Source organism: Giraffa tippelskirchi, chromosome 10 (assembly GCF_054371585.1).
Source record: "Giraffa tippelskirchi isolate mGirTip1 chromosome 10, T2T-mGirTip1v1.2.pri, whole genome shotgun sequence".
In the NCBI taxonomy this organism is placed as follows: domain Eukaryota; kingdom Metazoa; phylum Chordata; class Mammalia; order Artiodactyla; family Giraffidae; genus Giraffa; species Giraffa tippelskirchi.
Genome location: NC_137284.1, coordinates 131004390 through 131022010, shown reverse-complemented (window position 1 = coordinate 131022010; position 17621 = coordinate 131004390). Strand labels below are relative to the sequence as shown.

General features: G+C 37.2%; 1 protein-coding gene across 19 annotated transcripts in view; it reads left to right on the top strand.

The window, feature by feature from the left end:
• CADPS2 (calcium dependent secretion activator 2) overlaps positions 1-17621 on the top strand; it is a 535874-nt gene that overhangs the window by 288777 nt on the left and 229476 nt on the right. For all 19 annotated transcript variants that reach the window (XR_014066703.1, XR_014066704.1, XM_081534079.1 and 16 more), the window contains exon 8: positions 16323-16462. Coding sequence is in view for 17 of the 19 variants with exons in the window: in XM_081534079.1 (XP_081390205.1) it covers positions 16323-16462 (140 nt within the window). In the remaining 2 variants the exon portion in view is untranslated. The remainder of the gene's footprint in view (positions 1-16322; positions 16463-17621) is intronic.

Sequence of the window (17621 nt, the reverse complement as noted above, 5' to 3'; positions counted from 1 at the left end):
TCCGTTCAGACATTTTTCCAGTTTTTAGTTGGGTTGCTTGTTTTCTTATTCTTAAGTTTGGAAAGACCATAATAATCTATTGTTTGTGCATCTTTTACCAGAATTATGATTTGTAAATATTTTTCTCCCAGAATTCAGCTCATCTTTTCATTTTGTTAACAGTGTGTATCAAAGAGTGACGGTCTTAATTTTGAAGAAGTCCATTTTTTTTTTCTTTTATGGTTTGTACTTTTGTTGCCATTTGCTTGACCCTGGGTCAGAATTTTCCTATGCTTTCTTCTAGAAGTTTTATAGTTTCACATTTTTAGATTTAGCTCTTTGATCTTTTTATTTAATTTTTATTTCTAGAGCGACTAATAAATCAGAGTTGTGTAGAAGTGTCAAGTAGTTCTAGTACCATTTATTGTAAAGACTTTCTTCTCTTAGTACTTGTCGAAAATCAGTTGTCCACAGGTTTCTTGGGTCTACTTCTGGACTCTGTATTCCGTTCCACTTATCTAGTTTCCTATCTCAATGCCAGTAGCACACTGCCATGATTACCTTGACTTTATCGTAAGTCTTTTATATTAAGTAGTGATAGTTCTCCAGTTCTGTTTCTTTCTTTTTTTCTCTCCAACTCCTGCAATGTTTTGGCTATTATAGGTCCTTTGTTTTGCCCTGTGAATTTTAAAATCATCTGGGGGATTTCTACAAATCCACTGTGATTTCTACTGTGATCATATTGAATCTGTATATCAATTTGGTAATTGATTAACAAAGTTGAGTTTTCTGACCCAGGAACACAGTATACCCCTCTATTTATTTAGGTCTTATTTTGTTCTCCATAGCGATGTCTTAATAGTTTTCAGTGTACAGATCTTCTTGCATTTCTTTTGCCAGATCTGTCACTGAGTATTTCATATTTTTGTTGCTATTTTAAATGACATTATTTTGTTAGGTTTAATTTTTCAATTTAGATATTGTTATTATGCTGAAATGTAATTGACTTTTCTGTATTGATCTTGCATCCTGTAAGCTTGATAAACTCACTTAACTAGTTCTGCTGGTATCTTGGTAGATAATTTTTCCATAGACAATTTTGTTGTCTACTAATAGAGGTAATTTTACTTCTTTGCAATCTAGATGCTTTTATTTATGTATTTTGGTTGTCTTATTGTACTTATTTGAACCTCTAATACAATAGAAATGGTGAAAGTGGACATCCTAGTCTAATTCTTGATCTTAGGGGGAAAAAAATGAATCTTTGAACATTAACTATAACATTAGTTGTAGGTTTTTGGTAGATCCCCTTCCTCAAATTGATAAAATTCCTTCTGCTATTTTTTATTTAACCTATTTTGGCTCTAATATTTATTGTTTCTTCTGTATACTTTGAGTTTAATTCATGATACATTTTATTAAAGCTGAATCCAATGAGTTAAGAAAAATTTTTTTTCTGTTGGGTTGACCAGAAAGTTCTTTTTGATTTTTCTGCCATATTTTAAGATGCAAATGAACTTTCTGGCCAACCCAATAATATAGACATTTAATGCTCTAAGTCCCCATTCCCTAAATACTAGTTTAGTAGCAGCCCAGAATATTTTTTAAATATTTTTTTCTCATTTTCATCCTCTTCAAAATATTCTGTTTTAATTTGATTCCTTTGACCCATGGGTTATTTGAAATGTGTTAGTTTCCACATATGTGAGAGCTTTTTGGAGTTCTCTATGTTATAGGTTTCTAACTGATATCTAATTGAAGTCTATTGGCCTTAGAGAATATACTTTATATGACTTGGATCCTTTTTAAATTTATTGAATCTTATTTTATAGCTTATAATATGGTCTATCCTGTGAATGTTCCACATTCAGAGGTTTTTTTTTAAAAAAACCTGCATATTCTTCTGTTCAGTAGAATTTTATAAATGTCAAATAGTTCAAGTTGTTTAAATTTCTGTATCTTTACTAATTTGGGGATCTATTTTCTGAAAAGCAATTATTGATAGATTGATATTAACCTGAGTATAATTATGGACCTATTATTATTATTTTTTGATGCTTGTATTTTGAAGACATATTATATGCATAAATATTTAGGATAAATATTATGTACATAAATACTTAGTATTTCTATTTCCTCTTCTTTAATTGGCCACTTTGTCACTCTGGAATAACTTTGTATTATATTTCATTTATACCTTGTAATACCTTGTAATACACTTCACTTTAAAATCTTCCTTAATTTAGTTATCCAAGCTTTCTTCTTAACTAATATTAGTATATTATATATTTTTACATCCTTTAATCTGTTTGTTTCTTTGAATTTAAAAGCCACATATGGTTGGATCTTTATTTTTTGTGCAATCTGACCATCTCTGCCTTTCAATCAGTATTTAAAATGTATTTTAATATGATTATGGATATGATTAAGTTTAAATATGTCATTTAGGTTTTTTTTCTGTGTTCCATGTTCTTTATATCTCCTTTTTTTCTCTTTTAGACTAATTTAATATTTTTTGGTCCCATTTTTCTTCTTTGTTTGCTTATTATTGATTACTATTAAGTGTTGCTTTAAGTTTAGTCTAACTTCAAATGATAATATAACAAACACTTCATGTGTAGTTTATGAGCTGTGCAATATTATATCTCCATTTTTCATTGAAGGTAAGGCCTAGGACATATTATTTCAGCAATAGCATCTGTCTAACAATTTCTGACACACAATGCATGTCCAGTTATTGCTGAAAGGATGAATGAACAAATGAACCATCTCCCGAAATTTCAGTTTCATTTCTCCTTTGCATAGTTAGACAGTAGAGTGAGTCAGTTTTGTTTGAACACCTGGACTCCCTAACCAAGTGATAAACCTAAACAGCAATAACTGAATGATATATGATTTGGATTCTATTGGTTCTAGGATGTTCAGCCCATCTCCTAGTTATAATACACTGAAGAAGCAGGTTGAAACATCCTCACATTCATTCCTAACCTCTTCTTTTAGTTACTGTATCTGGGAACTAGCCAAAGCCTCTTGTTCAGTTGCTCAGTCACGTCTGACTCTTTTGCGACCCCATGGACTATAGCCTGCCAGGCTCTTCTGTCCATCAGATTTCCCTGGCAAGAATACTGGAGTTAGTTGCCTTCTCCAGGTGATCTTCCCAACCCAGGGACTGAACCCATGTCTCCTATATTGGCAGGTGGATTCTTTACCACTGAGCCACCAGTGAACCCCCCAAAGCTTCTTTGGAACATCCTATTTTATTGTCTCTAGCACCAATACCAAAAAGCTGAGTACTTTTATCTCCTGCTAGTTTTTATTACATGTATTTTGAGTCAAAAATAAAGTCTTTAGGTCAAAGGTCCAGCATTCAGATTGGTTGTTGAACATCACAGACTGAAAAGTTTGCAACCAGAAGATGTAAATTGTGGTTTTAGCTCTGCCTTAATACACAGTAGGGCATGAACAAATCACGGAAGCTCTCTCCCTTGACATTTATTCCTTGCCACTTCCATCTTATATTTCTCTGAATTTATGAAGTTCTTTGGAACAAGTGAAAATGTAACCTCACCAAGAGTTCTTAACCTCCTACTGGCCTATCTTCTTCTTTTCCATTCTTTAAAGGACTTCTTTCTAGTTTGCATACATATAGAATGACAAATTAGGAAGGTTTTCATGAATCTTATCATCTTGGCAGATTGTGAGGTTGTAATTATCAGCCCTTGCTTTGACATCTTATTCAAATGAAGAATAATAATTCACCTTCATTCTTCAGGGTGGCAGTTGGTTTTTAATATAAATACCAACACTTATCTGTAAATTAGTTCCCAAATACTTAGCTATAATTGTTTTCAGTTTAAGGATGCAGCTGAAGTAATCCAAGCCTACGTAGACATTATCATAACTTCCTCCTTCCTATCCCACCATCATATGTATGGATTGACAGAAATAAAATTGGTTTGACTCTAAGAATTCTTAGAGTACTTAATAACCAAAGAGTGAGAACAAAGCTAAATTAGTTATTATACTGTTTGTGAAATTATGAAGGGAATGTGTTGGGGAGGGGAAGTAAAATTGAAAGTGCCTATCGTTATCTTGAAGTAATTTTCCTTGGATATTTATTTAACTTCAGTGTCAAGTTATTTACATAACAAGAACAATGCCTATCTTTTAAGGGTGATGTGAGAATTAATTTAAATTCCACAAAGCGTTTTGAGGCAATGAGTTGAAAGGTTCTTTATAAATGCCAGGCATTATTATAACCAGACTAGTAAAAAGAAACACTCGTGATAAGGCTACTCATGCAGGGTCCTCTAATAGAAACTGTATTGGTAAGGAAATATAAAGGTTACTGCTATTCATAATTTATGGCTGAGGGGAATAGATCAAGACTAATAATAATGCTTTGCTGTCTAGTTAAGTCTTAAAGACACAGATGTAGCTGTGATGGAATACATTGCTCCACTCAAGGAGAAGTTTGAAATTGAGACTCTACAAGCAATAACAGTGATATATGAACATTATTTAAAGCCAGTGTCTTTAATTGAGCCAGGGAAAATACCATGACAAATTTGACTATGTCTTTCAAAGTCTTCAAGACAGACTTTGAAATGGAAGATGTAATCCTTTTTCATTTGGGTGTGTGCAACTTGACATTTGCTAGAAATACAGGCATGATGGTCTTCATTTTAGTAACCACCAAAATCTGTCTCAGTGTGAATCCTTTTTAAGTTTTTCTTTTGATTTATGATAAGAAAAGTGAAAATTTAAACACAAAGGGAGAAACATTTTTTTCAAAAGATTTCATACAAGCAGAATACTTCAGGAAAGTGAGAGAGACAATTACATACATAAAACCATCTTGTTAAAGTAATCACAGATAATGGTAGAAAACTATATGTAAAAATCTTTGAGTCACACAATTAGCTGAAGAAGTCTGGGAGGTAAATTTAATGTTGTTATGATCAAATCACAGCTTTTTTACCTGTGTATTGGTTTCCTATTGCCACTTCAACAAATTATGGAAAGCTTCGTGGCTTAAAACAACACAAAATTATTATCTTAGAGTTGTATTGGTCCAAAGCAAATCTTGGTGGGCTCAAATTAAGCTGTTGGCAGGGTTGTGTTCCTATCCGGAAGACCTAAGGGAGAATGTAGTTTTTTTGTTTTTTAACCTCTTCCAGCTTTTAGAGTGGAGAAGGCAATGGCAACCCACTCCGGTACTCTTGCCTGGAGAATCCCAGGGACAGGGGAGCCTGGTGGGCTGCCGTCTATGGGGTTGCACAGAGTCGGACATGGCTGAAGTGACTTAGCAGCAGCAGCGGCAGTAGCTTTTAGAGGCTGCCTGTATTGGGCTCATACATGGCCCTCTTCCATTTCCAAAACCAGCAATGGCTGATTGTTTCACACGTCACGTTGCTCCATCACTCCTTTGTCTTCTTCTTCCACCTCTGAGAACCCTTGTAATTGCATTAGGCCCACTTGTATAATATCCCTTTCTTAAGGCCTGCTAAATTATTAGTGACCTTAATCCCATCTGTTACCAAAACTCCCCTTTGCCAGGGAAGTAACATTGTCACAGGTTCTGGGGATTAGGACTCGGCATTTCTCAGAGATCAATGCAAAGAAATAGAGGAAAAAACAGAATGGGAAAGACTAGAGATCTCTTCAAGAAAATTAGAGATACCAAGGGAACATTTCATGCAAAGATGGACTCGATAAAGGACAAAAATGGTATAGACCTACAGAAGCAGAAGATATTAAGAAGAGGTGGCAGGAATACACAGAAGATCTGTACAGAAAAGATCTTCATGACCCAGATAATCATGATAGTGTGATCACTCACCTAGAGCCAGACATCCTGGAATGTGAAGTCAAGTGGGCCTTACAAAGCATCACTACAAACAAAGCTGGTGGAGGTGATCGAATTCCAGTTGAGCTGTTTCAAATCCTAAAAAATGATGCTGTGAAAGTGCTGCACTCAATATGCCAGCAAATTTGGAAAACTCAGCAGTGGCCACAGGACTGGAAAAGGTAAGTTTTCATTCCAATCCCAAAGAAAGGCAGTGCCAAAGAATGCTCAAACTACCGCACAGTTGTACTCATCTCACACGCTAGTAGAGTAATGCTCAAAATTCTCCAAGCCAGGCTTCAGCAATACGTGAACCGTGAACTTCCAGATGTTCTAGCTGGTTTTAGAAAAGGCAGAGGAACCAGAGATCAAATTGCCAACATCCACTGGATCATCAAAAAAGCAAGAGAGTTCCAGAAAAACATCTATTTCTGCTTTATTGATGATGCCGAAGCCTTTGACTGTGTGGATCACAATAAACTGTGGAAAATTCTTAAAGAGATGGGAATACCAGACCACCTGACCTGCCTCTTGAGAAACCTGTATGCAGGTCAGGAAGCAACAGTTAGAGCTGGACATGGAACAACAGACTGGTTCCAAATAGGAAAGGGAGTACGTCAAGCCTGTATATTGTCACCCTGCTTATTTAACTTCTATGCAGAGTACATCATGAGAAACGCTGGGCTGGAAGAAACACAAGCTGGAATCAAGATTGCCGGGAGTAATACCAATAACCTCAGATATGCAGATGACACCACCCTGATGGCAGAAAGTGAAGAGGAACTAAAAAGCCTCTTGAAAGTGAAAGAGGAGAGTGAAAAAGTTGGCTTAAAGCTCAACATTCAGAAAACTAAGATCATGGCATCTTGTCCAACCACTTTATGGGAAATGGATGGGGAAACAGTGGAAACAGTGTCAGACTTTATTTTGGGGGGCTCCAAAATCACTGCAGATGGTGATTGCAGCCATGAAATTAGAAGACGCTTACTCCTTGGAAGGAAAGTTATGACCAACCTAGACAGCATATTAAAAAGCAGAGACATCACTTTGCTGACAAAGGTCTATATAGTCAAAGCTATGGTTTTTCCACTAGTCATGTATGGATGTAGAGTTGGACCGTAAAGAAAGCTGAGCGCCAAAGAAGATTCTTTTTAACTGTGGTGTTGGAGAAGACTCTTGAGAGTTCCTTGGACAGCAAGGAGATCAAAACAGTCAACCCTAAAGGAAATCAAGCCTGAATATTCATTGGAAGGGCTGATGCTGAAGCTCTAGTACTTTGGCCCCCTGATGCGAAGAGCAGGCTTCTAGGAAAAGACCCCGATGCTGGGAAAGATTCAGGGCAGGAGGAAAAGAGGTAACAGAGAATGACATGATTGAATGGCATCGTTGACTCAGTGGAGAGGAGTTTGAGCAAACTCTGGAAATAGTGAAGGACAGGGAAGGCTGGGGTGCTGCAGTCCATAAAGTTGCAAAGAGTCAGACGTGACTGAACAACAACAACAAATTATTCTACCTGTTACAGTCCAAAAGTGAAAGATGAGAGTTTCAAGATATTTAAAGACTGGTAAGTAAGTGGCATGCAAGTTCTGGCATTTGCTACTGTCATTTTCTGTTATAAAGCTTTGGCAATGATTTAGTTGGCAAGCCTTTTTCTCTTTTCACCGCAGTGAGGTATCAGTTTGCAGTGTGCATCTTTATTTCTAATTTCTCTCAGCATCCACCCATCTATCCAACAAATACTTGATAAGTGTCTAGGATGTGAAACAATATGGATAGACCCAGACAATATAATGGTTAGTGAAATAAGTCAGACAGAAAAAGACAAATGCTATATGATATCACTTGTATGTGGAATCTAAAAAAAAAAAGTACAAATTAGTGTATATACAAAACAGAAACAGACTCACAGATGTAGAAAACAAACCAGTGGTTAGCAAGGGGAAGCGGGGCGGGGGGGAGACAAATTAGGGATATTGGAATTAAGATACAAGCTATTATATATAACATAAGTAAGCAACAAGGCTATACCATAGGACACAAGGAATTTATAGCCATTATCTTATAATAACTTAAAATAGAAAAGAATCTGCAAAAATACCAAATCACTATGCTGTACATCTGAAGTTAACACTATATTGTAAATCAACTACACTTGTCAAAAACAAAATAATGCCTTACTTGAATACATTGGCTTAAATTACCCTAGAAACCACTCTATCATTATGAGATCTTGCCCTCAAGGAGCATACTCTGCTAAATGCATTACTTGAGCCCCTTCATATAATCGTTCATTAAGTAGTGATGCCAGAAAAGATTTAAAAATAATTTACACACCTTGATGTTTGTTTTCCATGCTGTCTCCCCAATCCTCGTTATTCAAATATCAAAGCTTATATATCTCTCTTTAAAAAAGAAAAACTAAAGCTAATGCCAAGAAAAAAATACATAGTTCAGATAGTCCATGCTTATTCGCTAAATTGTGTCTGTCTCTTTGAGACCCCATGGGATTCTCCAGGCAACAATACTGGAGTAGGTAGCCATGTCTTCCTCCAGGGGATCTTCCCGACCCAGGGATCAAACCCTGGTCTCCTGAATTGCAGGTGGGTTCTTTACTATCTGAGCCACCAGGGAAGCCCCTAGTTTGGATAGTACTTTCTTTTTTTCTTGTTTAACTCATTTTTTGAAATGGCTTTTCTTATTTAAAAAAAGTACTACATAGAAGGAAGGAAATGTGTAATTTCCTGTCAGGCGAATAGCACACTTCTTTAAGAGGTTGCAAGTTTGACCAATTCTATATTGTAAATTCCAGGATTCTTTCCAGCTTTGAAAATACAAGGAACTGGGTTTAGCCTATAGACCATAAGTTGACAGATGACTTAATGCAAATCTTTCAATATGCAAAAAAAAAAACAAAAAAAAAACCCTTGTGAAAGTGACTAGGTTGCTCTTTGTTTCAACTAAGTAGAATAGGAAGCAATGATATTAAATCAAAGGAGAAATAATTTAGACTAAGCAACCTCAAGTGTATTAAAACACTGGAAAATGTCACTTAAGGATGTAGATTCCTCTCAAGAAAAATCATTCAGTTCAACTTCTTCACGCACTGAAAATATAGGACTTGAATATTGGAGAAAATATGCTAAAAATTTATTGAAATGAAGTCAATTAGTTAGTCCTTTCACAGTACATACTTTTTCAAGGTTCTAAGCGCTCAACAAGGTACTTGAAAGGTTCACCAGGAATAGTCATCATGAGTCTTTGCGAAACAGTAAAATTATTGTCAGTTGAAGGAGAAAGAAAGATGTCAACTGAACCCCCAAAGTCAAGGTTTCCCATAGAGAGAGCTCTACTTGTCTGGAGTGATGTCCCCTTGAACACTTCCTTAAAACACCCTGTGTCTCAAGGACATCTGATTGTCAGAAAAGAAAAAAAAAAAAATCACAAATTGAAACATTCTAGCTGAAACCATTTTTGGTCCCTTCTTACTGTTTTAAAGATACATTTTTAAAGGCCATTTCATTTCTTAACTGGATGTTAGACACTTGACTCCACATGACTCCTCTCCAGGAATTATACAGCTAGATAGGTGGAAATTTTTCTTTACACAGGAGTACGACATTTTGATTGTTATTCTCTGGTTTAGAAGCATCTTTTGACTACGTGTTATGGGATAATATACAAACTCTTTAGCAAAACTTACGCTTTTACAGTCTATCCCCAGTCTTCCTTTCCAACCTCACCTATCAGTACAACCTTCCTATTTCCTTACCCTCTTCAGTCTACATGGCCATATCCTCACCCCCTTTCCTGTGCACACAACGTCCCTTCCATCCAAAGTGATCTTGCTCATCTTGCCCCATCTTGTTCACGAAATAGTTAAGTGATGTCTTCCCCCATCCCTCAAACTGTTACACTCTGCCTCACCTAAAATTTCTCTTGCTGATATCTCTAGTGACTTCTCCATTTTTAAACCAAACAGTAATGGCCTTTCCATCCTCACTGTGCTGGCATCGATGGCCACTTTCTATTTCCCAAAACACTCACTGCCTTAAAGGTAGTAAATCCCACCCTTCTGGTGTTTCTTCTGCCTCCTTGACTTCTGGTTTTACTTACAGAGTTCTCTCTTTTCTTCACCCTTAAAAGTTAACGTTCCACAGGGTCTTCTCCTTCCCTTTGGATAAGGTAGAATATTGACATGGCAGAAAAATGTAATGAACATCTGTGTCAGTTGACGTTTTGTTGGTGGCCAACAGTGTAAACTGATTAAGCATAGGTCCCAGAGAACAAGGAGGTGACCAGTCAAGCTTGGGGAAGGGCTTAATAACCAAAGCTGGTGGTATGAATGTCAGTATCAAGATGGGACTGTGTGCCTGTTTCAGGGTGCCACTCTAAGGGTGGTTCAGTTCCAACAGCCTCATATCTTTAGCAGTCCTTCCCCTGTGTTTTTCTCTTGCAAATCATATCTGTTATTTTAGACTCCAAAATGAAGCAGTGATTCTTCTGTGAAGTCTGTCCTGATTCCTTCAAGAATTTGTTGATTGCACCTGCCTTTGAGCTAGATTCATATCAAATATGTAACTATTATTTTACTCAAAGACTGCAATGCAGTTGTTATGGTCGTGTGGTCCTTTTTTCTTCCTCTGGACTGAGAGATCTATGGGCAAAGGTGGTGAGTTCTTCATCTCACTCAGATCCTACTTAGCTCCCTCTCAGTTATTCTAGATTCCCCCCTTCCCAAGTTTTTAGTTTTTCAGGTTTTGAAACAGTTTAGGGACATATTAAGTTGTGAATTCATAGATCACAAAGTTCAACTAATGTGTATATGTACAGATGCACATGGCTTGGCTTTAATTAATGTACCTTAATAGAAGGAGATAATGTAGAGGTGTCACCTTGTACGAGTATATTTTAACAGAAAAATCCTTTTGAACTCCATATACTCTAAATATTATGTTTATATGCTTTTACACTTCTTCTTCCTTACTATTAAATTTGACAGAATTTTAAACAAAGCCTGAATAAAACTCTTTTTTGTTTTCCATAACACTTTAGCAAAGATGGAAAGTAATGTTTCCATTTTATTATGAAGAAGATACATTGGCTTTATATTTCAGATAAATGATAAAATATGTTGTGTTATGCTAAATGACAAGTCATTTCATGTGTTGGTGATAAAAATAAACTAGAAGACTAGAAACAGAAATGTGTGTAGAAAAGCTAAGAGAAATGAATAGCAAAGAACAAGCTATTTTGCTAAATAATATGAGAAGCCAACTATTTTGTACAGAGCTACGATTTAACTAAAATATGAGAAAAATTGTTGGGCTTTCCTGATGGCTCAGTGGTAAAGAATCCGCCTGCCAATGCAGGAGACACAAGAGACACAGGTTCAAGCCCTGAGTTGGGATGATCCACTGGAGAAGGAAGTGACAACACACTCCAGTTTTCTTGCCTGGAAAATCCCATGGACAGAGGAGCCTGTTGGGCTATAGCCCTTGGGGTCACAAAGAGTCGGACACAACTGAGCAAGTGAGCACATGATTTAACTAAAATACGACAAGAATCATTAGTAAAATATTATGTATGCTAAATATTTTAATTGTTGTACATAATTATTTATGTACATCAACATCAGATATCCATCTCTGAACATGAACTAAGTCCTCTTGAAGAAGAACTGCTTATCTACTTATGAAATAAAAATCTTGAAGCACTCAACTACCTGTGCAAGTCTCATGCAACAAAGCTCTGCTAATGTAATCTTAGTATACTACTATATGCTATAACAAACAAATGACAACATTTCAATATTTTAAAACAATTGTTGTTGTTTAGTCACTACGTTGTGTCTGACCCTTTGTGACTTCATGGACTGCTGCATACCAGGCCCCTCTGTCTTCCACTGTCTCCCAGAGTTTGCTCAAATTCATGTCCATTGAGTCGGTGATGTCATCCAACCATCTCATCCTCTGTCATCCCCTTCTCCTCCTGCCCTCAATCTTTCCCAGCATCACAGTCTTTTCCAGTGAGTTGGCTCATCACATCAGGTGGCCAAAGTATTGGAGCTTCAACATCAGTCCTTCCAGTGACTATTCAGGCATTTATCTTGGGTGTTCCCGATAGGTAGATTTCCTCCATGTGATGATTCAGGACTCTGGTTTCCTCCCACTTACAACTGTCTCATTTCCTAGAACATTGTAGCCCTCTGCTTCTGGCTAGCAAATAAGTGAAGAAGGCATCAGTTCAGTTCAGTTCAGTCACTCAGTCGTATCCGACTCTTTGCGACCCCATGAATTGCAGCACGCCAGGCCTCCCTATCCATCACCGTCTCCCGAAGTCTACCCAAACCCATGTCCATCGAGTCGGTGATGCCATTCAGCCATCTCATCCTCTGTCGTCTCCTTCTCCCCCTGCCCCCAATTCTTCCCAGCATTAGGGTCTTTTCCAACGAGTTAACTCTTTGCATGAGGTGGCCAAGGTATTGGAGTTTCAGCTTCAACATCAGTCCTTCAATGAACACCCAGGACTGATTTCCTTTAGGATGGACTGGTTGGATCTCCTTGCAGTCCAAGGGACCCTGAAGAGTCTTCTCCAACACCACAGTTCAAAAGCATCAATTCTTCGGCGCTCAGCTTTCTTCACCGTCCAACTCTCACATCCATTCATGACCACTGGAAAAACCATAGCCTTGACTAGACGGACCTTTGTTGGCAAAGTAATGTCTCTGCTTTTTAATATGCTATCTAGGTTGGTCATAACGTTCCTTCCAAGGAGTAAGCGTCTTTTAATTTCATGGCTGCAATCACCATCTGCAGTGATTTTGGAGCCCCAAAAAATAAAGTCAGCCACTGTTTCCACTGTTTCCCCATCTATTTCCCATGAAGTAATGGGACCAGATGCCATGATCTTAGTTTTCTGAATGTTGAGCTTTAAGCCAACTTTTTCACTCTCCTCTTTAACTTTGATCAAGAGGCTCTTTAGTTCTTCACTTTCTGCCATAAGGGTGGGATCATCTGCATATCTGAGGTTATTGATATTTCTCCCAGCGATCTTTATTCTAGCTTGTGCTTCTTCCAGCCCAGTGTTTCTCATGATGTACTCTGCATAGAAGTTAAATAAGCAGGGTGACAATATACAGCCTTGATGTACTCCTTTTCCTATTTGGAACCAGTCTGTTGTTCTATGTCCAGTTCTAACTGTTGCTTCCTGACCTGCATACAGGTTTCTCAAGAGACAGGTCAGATGGTCGGGTATTCCCATCTCTTTCAGAAGTTTCCACAGTTTATTGTGATCCACACAGTCAAAGGCTTTGGCATAGTCAATAAAGAAGAAATAGATGTTTTTCTGGAACTCTCTTGCTTTTTTGATGATCCGTTGGATGTTGGCAATTTGATCTCTGGTTCCTCTGCGTTTTCTAAAACCAGAAGGCATACTTATATCTTAATCATTATTACCCCAAAAGACTTACCACTTGTCTTCATATTCCTTTAGCTGGAACTTTCATGTGTTCCTACTTAGATGCAGGGGGCTGGCTAGCTGCTTCCTGGCACCAGTTCTGTACTAGTGAAAGCATGAATCCTGGTGGACAGTTAGATGATCTGTCATAGCTCACCCCTCTAGCCAAGGCAACAACAATTGTTACCGTTTCTCCCACCCATAGAACACTTTCAGTTCAACTCAAGGGAAACCGCCAAAAATTTCATCATGTCCTTACTTCCAGTCCAAAGTCCAGCATCTCAATCAGGTCTGGCTGTGGCTCTTTGGAGCCTGGTGACCAGTAAACTAGGGTTTATGTTAACTGCCTACTGTTCCCCCTCCCCTCCTCACTTTGCTCAAGCACAAATCCAATATATAGCAGCTTATCAGGGGGCAGGAAAGCTACAATCAAGTTTCTCATTGAAAAAAAGGTGAAGTGGGAAATACAGAGCAATACGTGTCCAATGAGAACAGTGAGATGCTGCCATGGCCAACCCTGTGAAGGCTCCATGCCTCGCAGTATTCAGGAGTTCTTGATTATTATGCATTTGAAATTATTGCATTATTATGTGTTTAAAAAGAATTTTTTCATCCTTTATTCTCCCTGGCACTTTGATCTCTGCACATTTGGAAACTTCTTCTTTGTCTTGTTGTCATCCATGGCTGAATCATGTAAAGGAGTATGATCGCTTTCTACTCAGAAACCTGGTAACCATTTCACAGAGTTTCTTTTTTAAAAAATTAGTTTATTTTCTATTTTTTAACTTTACAATATTGTATTTGTTTTGCCATACATTGACATGAATCCACCATGGCTGTACATGTTCACCAGTGCCATTTTTAGAAGCAGTAGATTTCATATCTGTGGGCCTTCATTTGTTTCACATGCAAGTATTTGCACCTTTAGTACAATGTGCCCAGAAAAACAGAAAATCCCAGGTTATTTCAATGGAGGAAATTTAACACTGGAAATTAGCTACATGTGTAATAGAGCAGAGACACCAAACAAATGATGTTGAATAAACTTAGAGGCTAACAGAATCAGTAAAGTGCTGCACCCCAAGGGATAGAAAGGTGGTAGAAGGAAGTGATATTACCATATATTATCAGAGTTTTTAGCTCCAATAGGAGGAAACCATCAGCTCCTTGCTTATTCTTTCATCTTTGTGTCCCCACATAGTAAACCTTTAAATGTTTAATTGAACAGAGATAAGCAATAAATCTTTCCAGAAGTCAGTTAGAGATATTCATCAGAAAATTAAAATGTGGCAGAGATGATGGTGCTCAGTACTGAGATGATCCTTAATTTGGGAATCAACTGCAAATAGTTATTTTTGGACCTTTTTAGTAACCTGTTATTGGCATTTAAAGAATAAGAAATTGTCAAAAGTTTTAAATATTCTCTTCCTGTATAAGACGTTTGGAGTTTGGAACAATACCAATTTTCATATCAACATAGAAGAATTTAAAAGGAATAAAGTCTGTAGGTGTTTCGTGCCAAATTCATTTTTTAAAGACGGGATAGGGAAAAATAGAAAAAGCTTTCCAGACTTGCCAGGAAAATAGCAGTTATAACTACAGAGGATGTATAGTTCTGTCTTAGTCTTGGCTTCTTCTTTGGAATCATCTCCTGAGTTAAAAATGACTTTCCTTTGCCGGCTGGTTTGAGCCAGAAATTTTCAACTCGTTTTCCTTTACCATTTGTTTAATAAAGTATCTGTAAAATATCCCATTGGATATTCCAGCAGTCAAAAAGGATTCATTCTAGAATCTGATCATAATTTTTGAAAACATCAAAAACACCATTTAATCTGCTGTTGGCTGAGCCTTCATATGCTTAAGTGTAGAAATGCTGGACTGAACCTGGTTATGGCTTCTAGGATGGGCTAGAGAAGAGTCTCCAAGTAGTAGATACATTTAACAACTTGGAGGTCGAGACAAGTTTGAGAAACTTTTATGATCTGACTGTGTGGTCTCTCTTAGAGAAAGAGCTTTGCCTGAAGATATCTTCGTGAATATTTTCACTTCCATGTGGAAACAAAGATTTTTTTCTATTTTCTGCAGAGTACAGCAAATTCAGTTGCCATGTTGTGCTTTGAAAGCATTTTATCATACCTCAGCATGCTTATAGGTCTCCCATTTGCTTAGAAACTTCAAGTTTATTCACTTTTTCACGTTAGTTTAAAATAAGGATAGCTGAAAATATAATGTCCTGAGTTCCATATGTTTTTTCCATTTAAAAATAATCATTAAGACTTGAATATAGGCTGTGTCTAAATGGTGTCATGACTGACTAAAAAGAGGACAATACTTTTTCTTTTATTGACTTGATACCTAGCATCTGAAGAGTATTTCTTGCCCATGTTGACTCTGTGGAACTGTGGGATTGTGAAATAATGACAATAGTTTGGCAGTTTTATGAAAAATAATTGTTTTGTTAGAGTCCTCATGATATCATTTTTATAGTTTTGAAAACATATAGTCAGGAAGCAGCTTCCTGGGTATTGACAGATGTGCGGTCATCCATCTTTCCCATCTCTAATTGAGTTGATTTCCTTTAATCCTGCTTTGCAATGAAAATATTATAACATGAGGTATACTTTTGCTGCTTCCAATAATTGGTTTTGCTTTTTGAGCATGCTATCTGTAATTTCAGAGAACATTTCTTTCTGAACTTCTTTGCCCTGAGGAGTTTAGAGTGGTCTTGAAATTATAGGTGTCTATTAAGTATTTTTCAACTGTCAAGTCAACTGTAGCTGCTGTGGTATTAATTCATTATGAAGTGACACAGGAAGAAAACTCATTATGTGATAATATGAAAACACATATTTGTCCAAAAAAAAATAAATGAGTCTTTATTGAAAACCCATTTTCTGTGTTGGGAGTGAAATAGTTTATCAGACACATTCAGGTGCGACACCGACTTTTCAGACAGGAAAATGTATAGAAAAGATTGCAGTTCTGCTCCTTAAAGATTCTGTATTATACACCTAAATATGTTCTTTTTTGTCCCTTACAGGTGATATTATACCCAACTTCCAGTAGCTCCAAGTCAGCTGAGTTGCACCGAATGATAGTTCCAAAAAATAGCCAGGACTCTGACTTAAAAATCAAATTGGCAGTGCGAATGGATAAACCGCCACATATGAAACATAGTGGGTGAGTGTGTGCTTGAAGGTGATTTTCTTCTGAATTACTCAATTTCATGGTATCACTTTTGTCATTTTCCTCAGAGAAAGTATCAGGCATTCACATGGAGTTCCCCCCCACCAAAATTACACTCATGAAAAGGGTAAAAGTGGAAGTATTAGTTGCTCACTAATGTCCAACTCCTTGCACCCCCATGGACTATAACCCACCAGGCTCCTCTGTCCATGGAATTCTCCAGACAAGAATACTAGAATGGGTAGCCATTCCCTTCTCCAGGGGATCTTCCCGATTCAGGGATTGAACCCTGGTGTCCTGCGTTGGAGGCAAATTTTTTACCATCTGAGCCATCAGGGAAGCCTCAAATTTCATTCTAGGTTAACTTAATTTTTTAAATGTATAGACATTTTTATAGCTAAATACATGAGTATTTAGTTAGTGTAACTGCATGCTAACACATTATTGGTACTTGATTACACTGGTATTACACATCATTTACATGGATAAAGAACAATGTATGGAGGTAACATGGAAGACATATTTTTCAAAATACAGTAATAGTTGAAACAAGCCTAGCTTTCAGATCACGAGAAATAAACTTACATAGACTACTTTAAAGTTAAATGCTTGTTCAGATATAACCCACAAGACTGTGTAAGATTTAATGGGAAGGGCATGAGTACTCATCCAATATGTGAGTGAGAAACCAGATCGATATGGGAGGAAGCTGATGCTGTGGATAACCAGAAGTGCAGGGACTGGCCCCTGGGGATTGCCATGGGTCAATGTCAGCTTTTATCTCTGAGGTTCTTTTTTACCTCGTAGCTGATGAGGAAATAGGCCTAAACTCATGAATACAATTCAGTGAGCTTTTTTTTAAACCCAGATCTTTCTTAGATTAATGCTTTATGACTGGCTATGGCCAAATTCTAGCCCAGGGTGCTAGCCATTAGAAAAGAATGGAATGATTTTCGTTACTAAAGTTTAGCTGCAGAGTACATCATGAGAAATGCTGGGCTGGATGAAGCACAAGCTGGAATCAACATTGCTGAGGGAAATATCAATAACCTCCGTTTATTGACTACGCCAAAGCCTTTGACTGTGTGGATCACAATAAACTGTGGAAAATTCTGAAAGAGATGGGAATACCAGACCATCTGACCTGTCTCTT